Source organism: Lynx rufus, unplaced genomic scaffold, assembly GCF_022079265.1.
Source record: "Lynx rufus isolate CCGP_SWC_20201006 ecotype Redwood Valley unplaced genomic scaffold, mLynRuf1.p SCAF_2, whole genome shotgun sequence".
Taxonomy (NCBI): domain Eukaryota; kingdom Metazoa; phylum Chordata; class Mammalia; order Carnivora; family Felidae; genus Lynx; species Lynx rufus.
In genome coordinates, this window is record NW_025814834.1 from 122,929,333 (window position 1) to 122,947,919 (window position 18,587).

The 18,587-nt window shown below is 51.3% G+C and overlaps 1 protein-coding gene across 2 annotated transcripts in view; it reads right to left on the reverse strand.

Moving 5' to 3' along the window:
- The window catches only part of ATP1A1 (ATPase Na+/K+ transporting subunit alpha 1), a 30,049-nt gene extending 12,092 nt beyond the window's left edge, over window positions 1–17,957 (reverse strand). Inside the window, exons 1-10 of one of the 2 annotated variants that reach the window (XM_047082796.1) lie at window positions 17,706–17,957; window positions 6,821–6,925; window positions 6,070–6,129; window positions 3,934–4,137; window positions 3,157–3,270; window positions 2,615–2,749; window positions 2,410–2,527; window positions 1,697–1,965; window positions 1,007–1,205; window positions 626–735 (exon numbers count right to left, since the gene is read on the reverse strand). In XM_047082796.1, the coding sequence (XP_046938752.1) occupies window positions 626–735; window positions 1,007–1,205; window positions 1,697–1,965; window positions 2,410–2,527; window positions 2,615–2,749; window positions 3,157–3,270; window positions 3,934–4,137; window positions 6,070–6,129; window positions 6,821–6,925; window positions 17,706–17,717 (1,326 nt within the window). In that variant the 5' untranslated portion in view covers window positions 17,718–17,957. Of the gene's footprint in view, window positions 1–625; window positions 736–1,006; window positions 1,206–1,696; window positions 1,966–2,409; window positions 2,528–2,614; window positions 2,750–3,156; window positions 3,271–3,933; window positions 4,138–6,069; window positions 6,130–6,820; window positions 6,926–11,875; window positions 12,056–17,705 lie in introns of those variants that run through there. The other variant, XM_047082794.1, reaches the window with a different exon arrangement.
- Window positions 17,958–18,587: the final 630 nt, after the last annotated feature.

Below are 18,587 nucleotides of genomic sequence, written 5' to 3' on the forward strand. Positions count from 1 at the left end.
CCTTGCACATGCCTTCCTCATCCTACCAACCCCATGCTCGGCTCGTGACCTTTCTGAGGCTGTGTCTCCACTGGGCAGCACAGTGAAATCACAGCCATTTCCCAATTCCCATGGATTCCATGAGGCTGAGCTTAGTTCTGCATCACCAGTAAGCAAGCGGAGAACAAATAAGATAAGAGAAAGAGCTGAGCTATTTTAAGAAAACACACGGCTTAAGGGATTTATTGGAATCTACTGTATCCCGATATGCAAATGCGATCATCCAGTCACAGAAGCAGCCCCTCCCTCCCTGCTAGGTTAGGTGACACTGTAGAGGAAGGCTGGATTTTGTTCGGTTTTTCACAGTGAAGACTGCCTCCCACCTCTGGTCGGTTTTGACCCTAAGTCCTTCTTCTCTAACCTCTCTGAACCACAGGGTAACCAAGGGAATTCCGGATCCACAGGCAATACAAGCTACACACAGCAAAGCATCACACGGGCCATTCCGAGTGTCGCACGAGGAACGGTTCCGTTACGGGACACAAAGGTCACGCGCTATCAAGGAGAACACTCTCGGGGGAGGTCTCGGGTGGTATCTACACCCCCGCAAAGCAGCCTCACCGCTAACAGGAACTTCTGGGCATACCTTGAGGATAGGCAGGTTTTCCTGGTTAGCCTGAAACACCGCCCTGTTACAAAGACCCGCGATCCTGGACAGAGCGAGCCAGGTGGCTGAACTCTTGTCGAACGACACACCTGACGGAGGCAAGGAAACGAGCGGAAAATCACACATTCAACTTTGTACGCAAGTCCCATAAAAGGTGAAACGATGACGTCTCCTTTCCCAAGTAATGAAACTCATCAGGCTTTTGGGCAAAGTCAAGAAAAGTCTAAAACCCACGCCCACGACTCCTTACCTAACAGTAAAAAAACTAAAACCAAAAACCACTTAAAAAAAAAAAAAAAAAAAAAAGAAGCCATGTGAACAGGTGGGGCCAAAGCGTGCGGCGGCCCCCCCTGCACCTACCGCTCTGATTCTCTGTCGTGTCGGCTTCGTGGATCTGATTGTCGAACCACATGTGGGCCACTGTCATCCGGTTCTGGGTGAGAGTTCCAGTTTTATCCGAGCAGATGGTGGACGTAGACCCCAAGGTCTCCACGGCTTCTAAGTTCTTCACCAAGCAGTTTTTCCTCGCCATGCGTTTGGCAGTGAGGGTCAGACATACCTAAACACCAGGAGGAAGCAGAGGACTTCAATCTCGACCAGGAGGGAGTCTTACACCAACTCTGGCTACATCCTAATACAGAAGAAGTTTCTCTGAAGTTAAACCTCTCCAGCCATCCTGTGAAATGCGAATTGGCACAGGACCACGTACAGAGAGGGCTCTCTCTCTCCCCCCAGTAAAGCAATAGATGAAGTGAAAACAACTAGGATTTACCACACTGTAGTTCTCCCACTCACCCCCAAATTCTTCGTTACACTGTTGTGGGTCATGGGGTAAGGCCGAAACGTATGCTTTGGGGCTACTATCTCCCACGGAAAACCATGCTGAGGCCTTCTCGCTGTCTAACCCTACCATGTGGCTCTGAAGAAAAACTACACACACACACACGTCTGATCAGACATGTGGTCGGCAGCCGCTCTGGAGAGGGCAGGGGAGGAGTCTCACATGCAAGCTGGTCTAAGAGCGAACGTCGCCTTCCCCAAGCTGCTCACCGTGACAGTGGCCAGCAAACCCTCTGGCACGTTGGCTACAATGATACCGATGAGAAAGATGACGGCCTCGAGCCAGGTGTACTCAAGGATCAGAGAAAGAATGAAGAAGGACACACCCAGGAACACAGCCACACCCGTGATGATGTGGATAAAATGTTCAATTTCGGCAGCGATGGGGGTCTGGCCGCCTTCCAGCCCGGACGCGAGTGTCGCGATTCTTCCCATCACCGTGCGATCCCCAGTGTACACGACAATGCCACGTGCGGTGCCTTAAACGAGAGAGGGAGGGGGAACTGGATGTACCTCGCTTCACCAACGAGGTCACGGAATCTGCGCGATTACCTGGCACGGTTAAGAGAGAGACACAAGCCACACACGTTTTTAAGGGCTCGCTCTTTGGTGGGGGGTACGCTCTTTCAGAGACTGGCAGAGGGCTTTCTATCCGTGAGCAGAACAGCTCCAAAGTCCATGCCAGCCTAGCATGGCCAACAGGAGATGTGTGCTGGGGGTGGGGGAGCAGGACAGACCGCCCACAGGCTTCCTGAACCTCCCTGCCAGCGAGTGAACTGCATCTGCTGTGCTTGACCACAGGGGTCAGACACGGAGCCAATAAAGCAAGAAGAGAGACGACATCTCTGGCTCTTGTCGTTGTTGCGAAAGCCCGAGACAGACACCGTGCTGCGGATATGAACGGGGGCCTCCAAAGGGCCTACCTTCCACACAGTTGGTTGAAAAGAAGGCGATGTTCCTTGTCTCCAGGGGGTTTTCATTTGTGAAGTCCGGAGACCTGGTCTGGGGCTCTGATTCGCCAGTGAGCGAGGAGTTGTCCACCTGCCCACGAGACGGGAGGGCTGTGTGAGCGCACACCGGGCCGCCCCACGCACCCCGCCCAAGCCGCGCGGGCCCCGCTGAACCCACCTTGCAGCCGTTGGCAGATATGATTCTGAGATCGGCGGGGATTCGGTCTCCTCCTTTCACTTCCACCAGATCCCCGACTACAACCTCCTCGGCATTGATGCTCATTTTCTCACCGTTTCGAATCACAAGGGCTTGCTTTAGAGGCAGAAAAGTTGACAGCGTTCAGTCAGAGAAAAGCGACTACCAACAAGGGCAGGGTGGTGGTCACACGAGAAAGCCAAATTAGAAAATGATCGCTGATGTGAATTATCCGAGTGCATGACAAAGATTGCTGATCTTTCTATTTATACAAGCTATAAAATCTCGCTCATCTGGAGGTGGCTCTCTTGTCCCCCTCGGGTGCTCTGTCAGGGTATGCTCAGAAGGGAGGCCATCACTTTCTGCCGGGGGTCTAAGAACAGGTGTGGTTTTGGGTCGGCAGGGGGCGGGGGGGGGGGGAGGTTTCCCTTTCTCTGACGGAGTCACTAAGTACTCAGGAACTTAGCTTCACACTAGTTCACACCCGTGGGGCTGCCAACGGGGAAAGACCAAGCAGCAGGTACCTGAGGGACCATGTTTTTGAAGGATTCCATGATCTTTGAACTTTTAGCCTCTTGATAGTAGGAGAAACACCCAGTTATGATGACGACAGCGGAGAGGACCACGCCAAGATACAGCTGGAAGGGAACACACGGGTTAGAAGCGCGGGCTCTCCGTAAGGAGCCGCGAACATCAGGTAGTTCTTGACTGAATACAAAACAAATCTGTAACAGAGAGGTCAAGGCTTCAGGAATTATCCAGTACAGAACTCGTGTCTTCACATTCAGCTTCCCAGAGACCGTGTACAGGAGTGCCAGAAATGGGGTCCCAGGGACTCGGTCGCTCTACCTCGACAGACTTTTGAAAATCTTTTAGGTGAATCAGCTTCTCTCATTTTATGAAGACAAACGTGTTTCTGAAACAACGTGTGACTTCTGAGGGATGGCCACCGCACATCTCTGGACGTGTATTATGTGCCAACATTAAAGGCTGTGCTCTGCCGTGTGAGTGGCAGCCGGACCCGGGCCGGGACCTGGGCAGAGCCGCCTTGTCACAGCAGCGACATGCAGGATGGACCTCCAGCCCAGAAGAGCATCTAGAGGGCCGGAGCTGGAGGGAGAAACCGCAAAAGAAGAAGAATGGATGGGCCTTAACGGCCCCAGTTGCTAACCCTGCTTTTCCCTCATGCTTAAAAAACATCAGCCAACCAGCAGTAACCGGTGGAAAACTGGCGGGTGGCAAAGACCAGGAGAATACTTTGTGCACACTTTGTCATCTAAGTTAGGAACTACAGAACTCACATTATCATTTTGAGGTTCCTCTTCTGTGGCGGCCTGGATGCCGTAAGCTAAGAAACAAAGAATCGCTCCAATCCACAGCAACATTGAGAACCCCCCAAACAGCTGCCGACAGAACTTGACCCATTCGGGAGTGGTGGGCGGTGGGGTGAGGGCGTTGGGGCCGTCTCGGGCCAGGATCTCAGCAGCTCGAGCGGTTGTTAAGCCCTGAGAAGCAGAGGGATGGATACACGTAAGATACCCTGCCCCAGCCCTTACAAGAGGATATACCCACCTGATAGCTGGAGAACTAGGATAATGGGTTCAGGAGGAAACCAAATTGCCCAAGCTACAGAGCCTGTAAAACCCGGCCAGTTCTGATGAGGACTCCCCCCACCCCTCCCCCCGGCAGGCACGGCTGCCTAAGGAAGGTCCCGGAGGACCCCACAACATCCACACTGAAATTCGTTTTAAACTGGTCCATGAACAAATCTGAATCCAGTCTGATCTCTTCTAAATTTAGATAAGGGACTCCTGCCAAAATGCGTTTTTACCAAAAAGATAGAGCAATGTTAATTCATTAGTTCATTTATTTTTTTAAAGCGTATTTATTTTGAGGGGGAGAGAGCACATGCATAAGAGCAAGGGAGGGGGAGGGAGGGAGGGAGGGAGGGAGGGAGAGAGGGAGAGAGAGAGAGAGAGAGAGAGAGAGAGAGAGACCTAAGCAACAGCGTGGAGGCCGACACGGTGCTCAAACTCACAAACCGTGAGATCATGACCTGAGCTGAGATCAAAAGTCGGATACTTAACCAACTGAGCCACCCAGGCACCCCAACTCCTTGATTCGGTTTTACAAATTAAGAGCTTCTGAGTTTTTTTTGCATTATTGAATCTGTCAGGGAGGGGAAGACAGAAAGCCTCTATAAACAAAAAAGGAAAAAAAAAAATCTCTGTGGGAATCCAACCTGTTAGTGGTTAAACAGCCAAGTTTTAAATAAAGAACTTTAGTCTTTGGATGGCAACTGACACAGGGTCTGGCTGGAGAGGGTTCATGTAGGTGCACCGTCTAGCTAACCCCCAGGCAAGTTGCCAGTTTAGAAGTATTCACTGGAAAAATCCATTGTTACTAAAGGCCTTACGCTTCTTTAAATAAGCCTTAAAACACATGGGACAGCAGACAGGAGATAAAAGGCTACCATTACAAAATCTCGTATTATCAAAATGCCCAAGTCAGAAAAAAGAAAAAAGAAAAAAAAAAAGACACAAAGCTAATTTCTGCCCAAAGTGTCTGTTACTACGTAGTTTGTGTCCACATTATTTTAAATATCTGAATTCCCTAAGGAGTACGGGGACCAGGGAAACGAAAACCAAGAAGTTAAGGGGAAACGAGGACTCAGTTAGGACCTTCCTCTGCCTCATGTTCCCATGTGACCCCACCCCACCCTGAGCAGAGTAACAGACAGCACCACTCAGCATCAGAGTGCTCTCACCGTGCCAGGCACTGAATCCAGAGCCTCGCCTGAATTCTCACAACAACCCTTTTAAGGTGTCATCGAAAGTGAGGTGATGAGGGGCACCTGGGTGGCTCAGTCTTAAGCGTCCGGCTTCGGCTCGGGTCATGATCTCACGGTCCGTGAGTTCGAGCCCCACATCGGGCTCTGTGCTGACAGCTCAGGGCCTGGAGCCTGCTTCGGATTCTTGTGTCTCCCTCTCTCTCTGCCCCTCCCCCGCCCGTGCTCTGTGTCTCTCTCTCTCTCATACTGCAATGAACTCACTGGTAGAAATACAAAAGATTAAGTACTGGAGGGTCAACTATTCAACTCCATTTCGCGAATGTAGAAAAATGGAGAGAAAGATTTGTAATCAAGGGCCAGGGAACGCGCACGGCTGTGGAGTCATTCAGGATCAAATCCTGGTGCTTTCCCTGACTGGATCTCACCTGTTACAAAGTGGGGAAAATAACATCTACTTTCAAAGTTTCGTGGGGAAACAAGGTACTGAAGAAACACATAAAAACCCAAGCTCTGCATGTCGCACAGCAGATACTCGGATGGTGCCTGTCATCACTGTCTTCCCAGGGTCCCCAGGGTTACGCCCAGGACACAGAGAAGATGCCACAGGGACACGTGAGACTCTGTACAAGTTGGAAATTCAACATACTCGGCTCAGGTCTGTTCCATATTTGCGGTGAAGTTCGTCAAGGCTAAGTTTATGGTCATCCTAAGGAAAAACAGAAACAGAAGACTTAAACACTGTACCAGAAAAAAAACACTGGGGTGAAGCATTCATGTGGCTCATTGCTGCTACTAAGCTCCGAAAACGGGCTTTTCTCCGGTGCAGAAGGCGATATACGTCTCTCACCGCGGCCTAATGGATCTGCCACCACACAGCTGTGCGCCGAGCGCCCGTCACCAGAGGACAGAGACAGCTGTGGCATGAAGTCCCTGGGTGCCCGCCACATCACTTCAGAAAACCCCATCAGTCCTGGAGCTCGAGGAAAACCTTGCTTGCCTTCTCTGATGACCAGGGAGGTTCTAGCCAGCCTGTGTCTGTGGAAGCCTCCAGAGCCCGGAAGGTCGGAGGTTCCCCGGGTTTGGTATAATCCAGAAATAGAGAAAAGCAAAGGCCCATGGTGTATCAACCACACTTCCTTCTGTGCACCTTTGGCTAGGCCAGGGTGCCTGGATAACTCTTCCAACCCTTGTAACAGCCTGGAAAAATGGAAATTTTCCATACTGATCTCTATAGTTCGGTAAGGTCTGTACAATGACTGCTTTCCTTTTAAAATGAAGCCAAGTCTCTGACTCAAATGACTGGAGGGGAGGGGGGAGCAGTGGGGGAGGGGGAAGATCATACAACAAAAATGATACAAGTAATTTTTAAGGAGAACGAAAAGCATCCTAATACTTACCATAGAAACTTCTTTCTTCAATTCATCCATATCCCTCTCTTTCTTGGCCTTCTTTTTGTCGCCATGCTCTGAAACAGCCGCAGGTTCATATTTATCACGTCCAACCTACCAAAGAATGTGGGGAAAGTGTGGTTGTGCATTATGAACGAACAGAAGATTCTGGGGCAAGGGATTTTGGCATTTTTTAGGGCAGCCATCATTCTGAATAGTCAATGGGATGATAATCATGGAAACGGACTGCTTACATGACATCCTAAACAAAAGCAACGGTCCTAAGCTCAAGATGTGCCCTCCTCGCCCAAGGGCAATAAGACCAGTGAAGTCACGGCAACCACGGGACGGTCCTGCCAGTCACTTCCATTTGGGGTGAATAGGGAGGGGCCTGCGCTATCAAAATCTCTATCCCACAGCCTTCCACCTTCCCCACTGCAAGAATGAAATCACCTTTCCATTATTAACTTAGGAGTATCATGCTCAGGCCTTTGCATTCTGAGCAGAAGAGTCTGAGTTAGAATCCGCACTCTACCACTCACTACGGAACCTGGGGTCGGTCACTGACTCTTGCTGGAGCTTCAAGTTTTTCTTCCACAGCATGGAGAGAATAGCGCCAACCTCCATTTCTGGAAGAACCAAATGCTAACTTAAAACACCTAAATGCTAAGTGGCTTTTGTTATTATGCTCAAATTCTTAGATTTGCAAAGAAGTCATTAAATATCGAATTTAAGTTCTTTCAGGGCTTACATCAGAACACCGACCTTTCCATCTTCTAATCAAAAGCCATCCTAAGAATCCTTGAAATTATTAAAAAAAAAAAAAAAAGAGTTCTTACCCCCAATCTACAGCCTGAAAATAAACCCCCCAAAAGAAAGTCACTGGAAATGTTTTGACATAAGCAGCGTGTAGGAAAAGCATGTGCGTTAGCACACAATTCACAGGATCCACCCACGCCTCCGGAAAACTGGAACAATTTTTAGAGAAAATGTTGATTCTATAGTTTAAATTTAGATTGTTCCACACACCCCTCCCCCCCACTCCATTTAACATGCTTGAGCTTATCTGCACAAAGCCTGAACCTGGTGCTCCAGAGCTCAGTCTGTGGAGAAGGGGCGCCCCCCCCACCCCCTGCTCAGACACCCCAACCCCACACACTGCCTCCCACCAACCACCACCCCTAACAAGGGCAGGGGAAGGAGATATTAGCATTTTTCTTCAAACAGATGCGGGGTGGTGCTGTTAACTATTATTCTGTGGCTCTCCCTTACTCAGTTCTCACTCTACCAGCCACTGAAGAATTAAGTGGGAACTGGTGTCCGGATCAACATTTTACTGGGCTAAAAATCAAATAAAAAAAAAAAAATCAAAGGGGGGAATAGGTGTAGTTCAGTCGCAGCTAAGATGGTGGCGACTAAATACAACGTTCACTTGAATTTGAAAACACCCTTTTCTCAAGGCTCTAAAGCGAAGTCCTGCCCCAAATGGGCTGGTGTTGCCCACAAGCAAGGACGTTTATGTTATTCACGTGGTTCAACTCCGGTGGTCACTTCTGCAGTGTTCCTTGACTAACTTCTTCTTCCAACAGAGTGGAGTTCTTTTGTTTCTATCTTATCTGTGAAGAATGAAGCAGGTCTAAAGATAGTCAACATTCTTGAAATTCTCTCCACTGTGGAGCAACCACATTTGTAAGTGCCTCTTTGCACAGGGCCCCTGGTGCCAGGGTTAAAATGGAAAATAATCACACACACTGAAAGCAAATAAAACAAAAAGAAAGGACAGGGCCACCACCAGGCAAGAACCACAGTCTGCAGTGGGATTTCTTTCACATATTTCATGGGAAAGCTCAACACTTAAAAATCATTTTGAAGGCATTGACTAGGGAATCTCTAAAAGGCTATGTGGCCGGTTTGTAGCATTGATTTTTAAAATATACTTCACAAATTCTCTTTTACGCAAGGGAATATCATTAAAATAAGTTTAACTTCAGAATATGAAAACCAGCCCCACCTCCCACTCCTCCAACCCCACTGGGATGTCCATGGAATACTGGCATTTCTGCAGGATCTTGAACTTTTTTTTTTCCCATTTGAGGTGTTAAAAAAAAATTGTGTAACTTTAAGAATAACAAATAAATATATAAAAATCAGAGTTAAAATCCCTCTGCCTTACCACCTATATGCTTTCGCCTCAGACTTTCAACATTTTCCATTCCCAAAGAGGGAGAGAGACTGATTGGAGAGCGAGGCCCCAGACAGATTCCCAAGCTGTATCCCTATTTACAAAGTATGTTGCCTCCAGCCTCGCAATTATCAATGGTTAAGTGAGCCGGGAGTTTCATTTCCTACTAGCCACCCCCTCCCCTTCCTCACCAATTCATGCTACACAGGGCGTAGTTTTAAATGAGGATAGTTGTGAAAAGAGACATGGGAAGTATCATTATGTGAAATTTCTCTTTCTTCGCGATTTTAAGTATTGCCTATTGAAAAGTTTGTCCAGAAGACCAGATGGCTTCGACAGTGTGGTTCTTCCCTACCAATAAAACAATGATTTAATACTAGCTTATTGTGACAGGAACTAAACATTCCTGAAGTCCCCATGGGTCTCAATTATCATAGATTCAAAGCAGAAAAAAAATCTGTGTGCGTAGGTGCGTGTACATGTGTGTCTGGGGGCGAGGAGTGCAGGGTGGGATAGGGGAACAATGCTAAAAATGGGGGAGACGGGGCATCTGGGTGGCTCCATCCATTAAGCGTCCAACTTCGGCTCAGGTCATGATCTCACAGTATGTGGGTTCGAGCCCCGCGTCTGGCTCTGTGCTGACAGCTCAGAGCCTGGAGCCTGCTTCGGATTCCGTGTCTCCCTCTCTCTATGTCCTTCCCCAGCTCATGCTCTCTCTCTCTCTCAAAAATAAGTATTAAAAAAATTTTTTTTAAAAAGGGAAGACTGACTATAAAAACCCCCAAAGGAACTTTATAAAGGGATATAAACTTAAAAAAAGGGGGGGGGGGAGACAGCATTTTCTTTACTTTTTAAAACCATTTGGGGAAAACATAGGTTACGGCAAGGGAGAGAGAATGAGAAACGTGGTTTCCCCAGTCAGTTGACTCTAGGAACCTGCCCACTCTTACTTCCTACTTCTTCAATTACAAAACTCCAATGACACTGCCCACCTCCTGCCCCCAGCACACTCCCCGTGATGGATGGAGCCCCTCAGGCACCCCCATGAGGCCTCTGAAGAAAGTGGGAGGGAAGCTCAAGTTACCAGGGCCACTGGTAAAACTGATGAAGTGAGTTAGGTTCTGGTCTGTGCTTTTTTTTTTTTTTTTCCATTCTAATTTAGGAAGTGGGACGTTACCACGAGGACAGGGGCTTGCCCAGGGTGACACAGCTTCACATGTGTCATTACTTCATCCTGTGCTTCCCAGGAGCTCCATCCGCTCAAAGATGCCCTAGGTGTTTTGCTACTGTTGTGTCCGGGCAGAGGGCAAAAGCGCCCAGGAGGTGGGGAGAGAAAACTCTTCACAGGACAAACCAAGGTTAGCATGAGTAGTAATCAGGTTCACTCACTTAAAACCACGTAACCCCCCCACCCCCCGAACCCGGCCTGCGCCTTCCTCTCCTTCAGTAAAATCCACGGGGCGGACAGGACAGGTAAAATCATCCTCAGGTTCACAAAGGCACACACGAAAAGGTGCAAGGACGTGTAGGAGAGAAGCTTCCATGGCAGAGTTAAGTCACTTGAGGCCTGTGCACACCACAGCTGCACCCCGGGCCTCCACGCTCCACACCGTCTCCCCGGCTCAGGCCAGGCTTCGAAGGCTCTCCCCAGCCAGGCGTTCCAGACGCGCTGGCCAGCCCACCTGTCCCCACCACAGCAACAGATGGCCCTGTGGCCAGCAGGGAGCTCCGAGTTCTTAAGATTGCTGGACGTGCCCCCCGAGAGGCCTCTGGGGAAGCTCCGGTGTCCGTGCCCTTCAGACGGGAATGCCGACGTCCTTCCAGGAGGCCCCCGGTCCTCCTCACTCTGCTGCGTGCCAGCTGCGGGGACCCTGGACAGTCAGCCTCGGTGGCCTCCTCCCCACAATGGGAATACCACTTGGCGTGACTCCTGACGGGTCTAGAGAAGGCGTTTCTGATCGTCTGACTCACCAAGGGGCTCCCGTCAAGTCTGAAAACAAAACACCTAAAAGCTGCACCGTTTCTGAAAACCCACTCCCACACACAAAGACCTTGGGCTCCGAAGAGGGGCCAGGAGGAGGGCTCCGTCGTCCTCTGCGTGGAGAAAAGGGGGCCGGGAAGGCGCCCTCCCGTCTTCCTGGGGCCGTGTACTATTACATCAGTATCAGACACAACCGTGTATATAAAGGTACTTGGCGAGGCACTGCACTAAGGTTACTATTATAACTGGGTTCTAATTAACATATAAATTACTGACATTCCTCACTATAACTCCTCTTAATCTTAAAAAAACAACTCATTTGGGGTATTATTTCAACTCATTAATTAAAACTTTTTTTTTTTTTGAGAGCAAGCGAGCACGCGAGTGGGGGAGAGGGACATAGGGAGAGAGAATCTTTTTTTTTTTGAGTTTATTTGTTTCGAGAGAGAGCGAGGGAGAGTGGGGGAGGAGCAGAGAGAGGGGGAGAGAGAGAATCCCAACAAGCTCTGCACTGTCAGCGTGGAGCCTGGTGTGGGGCTCAAACTCATGAACCTGTGACATCATGACCTGAGCCGAGATCAAGAGTCTGACGCTTAACTGCCTGAGCCACCCAGGCCCCTCTCATCCATTAAAACAGAAAGAAAATAGAAGAAATGATCAAGCCCAGTTCATTTCGCCTCCAGTTGCTCCTTAAGTAGTTTGGTTTACGTGCAAGGAATTTTCTACCCCGGGATCGAGGGCTCGGAGACGGCTGGGGTTGAGGGAGGACACGCGCCGCCTGAGTACTGCAGCTGTTCTGTGGCCCAGAGAAGCATTTCGGGCGGTGAAGGAATAGTTTTTTTTCTCCTGTAGAGGAGGGGACCCAAGGGACCACCATGGCTTCGTATTCCTTCTCACTCACCTGGACGTACAGCAGGCTGGAGAATGTCATGTAGCGAAGCCACAGCAATGGGTCCCTTTGGGAGGCCAGCTCACTACCTCCAAACTTGGGCCACGGCCCATCAGCCATTGGGGGGCAAAAAAAACATCTCCAGCTCTAGCCGGGTTCCCTCAGCCCAAAAGGAACTAGGCTCAACCTTCCTCCCCAACCTGCTGGTGAGTAAATTCTTAACGAGCCTGCCAGCCCACCCTCCTGCAAGGGCTGAGAATCAGATTCCAAAATGTCTTAAGGATCAATATATTCTCTTTTATGTATTAAGAGATTTTCTGTCTCTTTTAAAATATGCCCTGCTTTTCCAGTTACCAATTAGTAACGAAAACAAAACAAAACCCCAAACACCCAAACCTGTTTTTTCATGGGGGTTAACCCTACCTCTACCATTAGGCACCCGGGTTACCAAGAGTTAAAACTTTCTGCCTGTTCCCTCCATTGGCTGCCCTCCTCACCCCTCTTCTCATTTTATCAGACCCCTCTTTGGCTAGTGCTACTCAAAAGATGTGGTCAGGTGGAGAGAAGAAGGATTAGTAACTGGCACCAGCACCACGAGGGGCTGAATAAATTCTGAGTCCTCACCACTCCTCGGTTGGTCCCCTGAAGCATAGGATACGGAGTTAAAAGGGCTGGCAGGCGGCACAAGGCCCGAGAGACAGGGCACCTGAACTGAAACAATGAAACAAATATGGCCCCAGGGAAGCATCCTGTGGAAGAAGAAAGACAGACACAAGAGGATATTCACCCCAAAGTGCAGGAGAGCCCTCGCCATGACGACGGACTGGAAAGATAAATCAGACACGAAGACCCACCGATCCCCACAACCTGACACTCTTCTTCACCATCAGGCCCCCAAACAACACAAACCCCAAGGACAAAGCACAAGCCACCAAGAGCCAACTTTTCTCAGATCGCCAACAGAAACCACATAACAGCTGTTACTAAATAGAGGGTGAACAAAACCAGACACAGAGATAATTAATGTTCAGATACCATTCATCGTAGAGTCGCAAAGGGACCAAGGAATGAGGTGTACGGGCCCAAATTCCCGTGGCTCAGGATGCAAAGGAAACCAGAGAGGAAAACTGCTCTAGTCTGACAGGATTTGCTACCCAAACATCAGTCAAATAAATGTGAAGAACTTCTTGTGGATTCCTGACAACACATTTCCAGCACAACTAATGAGGTGAGTCATATGCAAAGAACAGTCTCTCTGAGATTCAAGCCAAAGAATCCACTTCCTCTCATACACTCAATTCATAGCAACGTGAGAAAGTTCAAACCTGACTTGGTTACGTCTCCTTTTCCAAAAATATAGAAACGAAGGAGAGTTTAAAAAAACAGCCAGTGGACTTTCACATTCTCTTCACTTCGCGCGATCAGTTAGTTACTGGGCATGTGTTTGCAGAGCAACTCAGAACTGGACAGCTCTGGCAGGGCTGGGGAACATTCTGCCCAGCGCCGTGCTGTCCAAACGCAGCCACTCTGATTACTGTGAGCCCATCTGATCTGACACTCATGTTTCTTCTTCTGGCCTGCTGGCTGGCAGAGAGCCCCGGGCAGCAAGAAGGCACGGCGGTACAAACGTTCACCCTCCTCCCATCACAGATGGCTGAAAAGCACGCTGCCCCCCCCACCCCCTTTTGCAACTTTTACCAAGACTCAAAAGATGTAAAGTCCCTTGCTTGAAAAGTGAAAGTAGTCAAAGACTCTAAGATGTTATTAAATAGGTCAACAATGTCAACAGATTCTTTCACTGGGCTTTCCTTTGGAGGGTCATTAATGGTATTTCCTATGATTTTCAATCCTTAATATGTTTTCCAGGTGAAAGAAAAATCCTTCTCTGGTTTTGAAGGGCTTAAGACTAACGGGTGAACAGGAAACCTACAGTTAATGAAGATCTGATCTTCCCTCAGTGCCCAGCACTTGGTGAGCCCCACGAAAGCGGTGATGTTTACTTGCACTGACCTCACGCTGGACAGAACAGAGATGACTTTGCTTGGTCCTCAGGGCGAGTAGGTCCACCTAAGGGCCAGTCAAGAACCTGAAGCTTCAGGGACTTAAAAACATTTTTTTTTTTACCTTTTTGTTTTTAAATCAACAAATTTTACTTACTTTCACATACACGATCCTTCTAAATAGTTAGAGCCTTTTTCTCATTCTGAAGTTTGGTTGTATTTAAGAGAACAGAGCCGGCCTCAAACAGAAAGCCACTTAACTGTTAATTTGTTGCTACAATCATCCCGAACCAACAGCTCCGAGGGGTTCTGGGATGGAACATGTTTGAGTACCCAGTCCATTGTGCTTTGTAATTTTGAATTCACTTTTTATTTTCAAATGCGATTTGGCAATGTTTCCAGAGGTCTGTACATTTTCAGTTTCAGCCCCCACCTGGATGAACAGGTACTAGATTTTGAAAAATCCTCCTTCGGGGAGGGGAATTAGGGAGGGAGGGATACAGGGGTTAGCCTATTCTCAGCGTTCTCCGATTTATGATGCAGACCTCCCCCTTTCCTACCCTCCCACCCAAAGGTGAGTCACTAGAGTGTTACAAACTTACTGGCAAAGAACACTACAAATTAGCAACCAGTTAAGTTACCAAAAGAGGATACACCCTCAGAACGGTACAGAAAGAACCCCAAGGGCCTGTCATACTCACACACTGAACCGCTTAACAGGCAAAGGGGTGTGATGCAATCCCAGCCCTCTGGTCTGGCCCCAGTGCTGGTCACCAGTTCCTCCCGTAAGGGCTCCGCTTGCTCCTGGCCAGGCCTGGGCAACCTTCCACCCTGAGGACTCTGCCTCACAATGTTTTCGGTCTAAAGTGCTAGCTTTATAGCAGCCAGAGGCGGTTCAGTCACACTTTCAAGTTGAGCTCCCAGAGAGCAGTTGATAATGTGACCATACAACCAGGATTTCTGCTGACAGGCGTGTTCCCTGTGCAACCTTCACCTGAAGCTTTTTCCCCTTCTCCTCTTGAAATCACCGCCCATAAATAAGGTAGGATTCATTTTCTAGGTAACTAAGTTAATATTCAAACAATGGAGAACTGCACCGCAGGACCTAGGGACATCCCTTGCCCCCACCTTTTGTAAACCTGAGAAAAGACACAAGTTTTTGGTGTACCTTTGGTGAACCAAACAGTTGCAGGCGGTAGGCCTGGCTGCCGGTTTAAGCCAAGTCACTGGCAAAAACACCAACATGAAAAAAAGGACAAAATCCTATCTCATCCAGGAATGATTCAGCAGGAGCAGTTCTTTCATTTGCTTCCCAAAAGCTCAGGAGCTAGGCTTGTAAGGAGAAATAAAATCACCTGAAGTATCATCAAAACCTGGGCCCCCACGGCAGCGGGAAGAGGAAAGGAAGAAATTAACAATGACCTTAAAAATTAGCTGCCAGCACAGGCTTCTTGGTTAACCAATTATCAGCAGGGTTTTTTTTGTCACCACTCCACCCACATTTTAATCCCCATGTGGAAAAATCCCAACATTTCAGCAGAAAATATCCTTCTAAGCACTTGGACTATCACAATAAATCACTGGGGACTAAAGGGGGAAAGGCTATCCCAGGAGAATCACCACCAACCAACACACACGTCTCCCCCCCACCCCCCTTAATGTTCAATTAATTTATCAGAGCACCCAAAACACTAACTACGACCCGGGCACATAAGCGGCGTATCATCCCGTGGACCAGCTGTAATTCGATTTGGCGTCTACCGGCCGCTGGTGTTTTCTTAGGATCCGTAAGACATCTTGGGTGAACCCCCACAACCCAGATGTGTGATCTTCACCACTGCGGTGCATGTGTTCGGTTACGAAACATACAGATATGTGGATATACAAACATACAGATATGTGGATACAACTTAGTTACTCAGACGTCTCTCTGGTCCATTAATTCAATTATCACAAAGACCCCCGTTTCACATGAAGAATAATGCTGGAGCTCTGCACATTAAGGCAACGTTAAGGAGGGGAGTGTTCAGGCTGGGAAAACCACAGGCTGCTCAGAAATCAGGCAAGTCTGGTGTGTCAGTAACCAACCATTTGACCTTGAGCAAGTCACTTCACCTTCCTAGGCCTCGGGTACACATCCATGATCACTACACCCCCCAAAATCAGTAACGTCCGGCTCAGGAAATTAACTTTTTTCCTTTTTTTTTTTGCGGGGGGAGAGATAAAGGGGTAAGCTTTACAGGGCTCGTTTATGGGAATGACCTAAGGTTTGACAGAATGCTTGCTACAAGCACAGGCCACTAACCCACTTTTCTGTCGTGGGGAACACGGAGGCTGGCACTCAGCTCTTTGCCACATTCTGTGCTTTTAAAAGATACCAGTCGTCCACTCCACTTCTCCACACTCTTTCTACCACGTCCGAGCCCTTCTAATTACCGCCTTCAAAATCCAAAATTAAGAATCCCCAAAGAATGCACCCTGCCTCTACCCCCACCTCTGACTCCACACTGCAGAGCCCTAAAAACCTCCAGAGACCTACCAGACGCCCGCACTGTGCAAACCCGGCAGATAATGGAGAGGCTTCTCTCCTACCCGTGTTCTCACGACCTGGTCATTTTAACCCATGAACTGATAACTTTGGGCTGTTATCTGGTATAAACTTTTCTCACTTGACTTTAGCCCCGTTAGGGTCTGGGGCTCAGTCTTCTGCTGCGGCTCCGGGTTATCACGGCTACCGGTTACAGAAACACAGAAACGAGCTGTGGCTCTCTCTGGTGTTCCCAGAGCTTCCAGCATTCTCCTCTCCTGCCCCGGAGACCCCTGGTTCCTTCGGGAATGCCTCGGCGCTCCTACCCCCGCGTCCTGCCCCCCGACCCCCCGCCTGCAGTCCTTTTTCGAGTTGATTGTACCCAGAGGCCCTGGTGTGCCAGCCTGTCCCCCCAGCAGACTCACCCCCCAAGAAAACTCTACTCGTCCCTCCCCACCAAGGAAATGACCACTCCAGCCGCCCCAGGGCGCATCTAGTGTTTATGGAAGGCGTCCCATTAAAGCTCGCAAAAGTATACCTTAAAGGCCATCTTAGGGCGGCGAAGACACACCCTTTCTGGCACTAGCCAGCTCGACCGGCTCTGCAGTGAGGGGAAGCCAGTTTTTTTTTGGGGGGGGGGGAGGGGGGAAGGGGGAGGGCGGCCGCCAGTGCGGGAAACGGGCTAAGCCCCAGCGCCGTCGGGACCGGGCGCCTCGCCCCCCAGCGCAGCCCCCGCGTCGGAAGCCCCCGCCGGCGCCCGGGCCGGGGCCGCGGTGGGAAGGCAGCCCGGGAGGGGCCCGGGCAGCGCGCCCCAAGGGAAGGGGAGGAGCACGCCTTTCCTCTGGGCACGGAGGGCGGAAGGAAAAGGGAAGGCAAGAGATGGGAGGTGAGGGCGGGCGGAGGGAGGGAGGGGAGCCGGCTTCGGGGATGCCGCGGCGGCCAGCGCCTTCCCGGGGCCGCCCCGCGGCGTCCGCTCTCCTCCTCCCGGCCCCGCGGCTCCCGAGCGCCGCCTCCAGGAGCCCCGGGCCCGCGGCGCGCTGGGACTCGGGGGTCGGCGGCCCGCCCCGCGCTGCCGCCCGCCGTCCCCTGGCGCCCCCTCCCCCCACCCGCCGGGCCCCCAGGGCTGCGCTCCCTCCATTTCCAAAGTGCGTCGTCTTTTAAGCCTGGCCGCCCTGCCTGCCTGCCCGTCCACGCCGCGCCGCGCCGCTTCCTCCTCCGCCGCTTCCCGCTGGCTGCGGTCGCCCTCCTGACTTCCTCCTCCTCCTTCCTCCCTCCCGGCGCCCCGCGCCCCTCCCCGGGCTCGCCGCACACTCACCCCTTTCCCCATGGTGGCGGAGGTCTGTGCGCGGCGCCGGGTCCTGTCGCTCGAGAATCAGAGAGGAAAGAAGAGAGCAGCTCCCGGCCGAGCTAGCGCGGCCGGGGGAGCGGAGAGGAGGGAACTAGGGCTGCCGCGGGGCGGGAGGGAGGGAGACCGGCCGGCGGCTCGGGCCGATGCCGCCGCTGGGGCTGCTACCGCTGCTGCTGCCACGTGTCCGCCTCCTCCCGCCGCTGCTCCGCGCCCCAGACCCAGCCGCAGCTCGAGCCCGCGCCTCCTCCTCACTTCCTAAAATATGCAACCTGCGTGCTTGCCCCGCCCACGCCGCGGCACGTCACCGTTACCGGAGCAACCTGACACCGGCCGCGGGCCTGGCTCCGCCCCCGCCCCAAACCCCGCCCCCGGGCCGGGGCCGCGCCGGCTGCGGCCAGTCGGGGCTCCCGGCAGGAGGGCGCCGGGGCCTGGGGCGCGCGTGCCCACGTCCCGGGAGGCCGCGGCCGCGCCACTGCGGGGCGCGCCGGCTTCCCGGGCCGCTGGGACTTGGCGGCTTTGCAGCTCTCGCGCCCCTCCTCCCGCCGCCCAGCGTGACCGGCCTGCTTTGTAGGACAAGCGAGGTCCGCAGTGGGTGCGGGCACGCTTTCGGAACTGGGCTCCCTGAATCTCTGCGGACTGGGGACAGAAACCTCGCGCCGAGGGGCCTTTCCAGCGTATCAGGGCGCTCCTCCGGGACCGAGGGCGCTCCGGGGTAGGGGTGGGGGGGTCGGGTGTGATGGTAGCCCGCGCCCGCCTGAGGGACTCCGCCTCCCTGGGCAGTCCGAGCCCAGCGCCCACCTGCGGATCGCCTCCCCAGTCTCTCGGTGCCCCCCCAAATGCCTCCTGTGG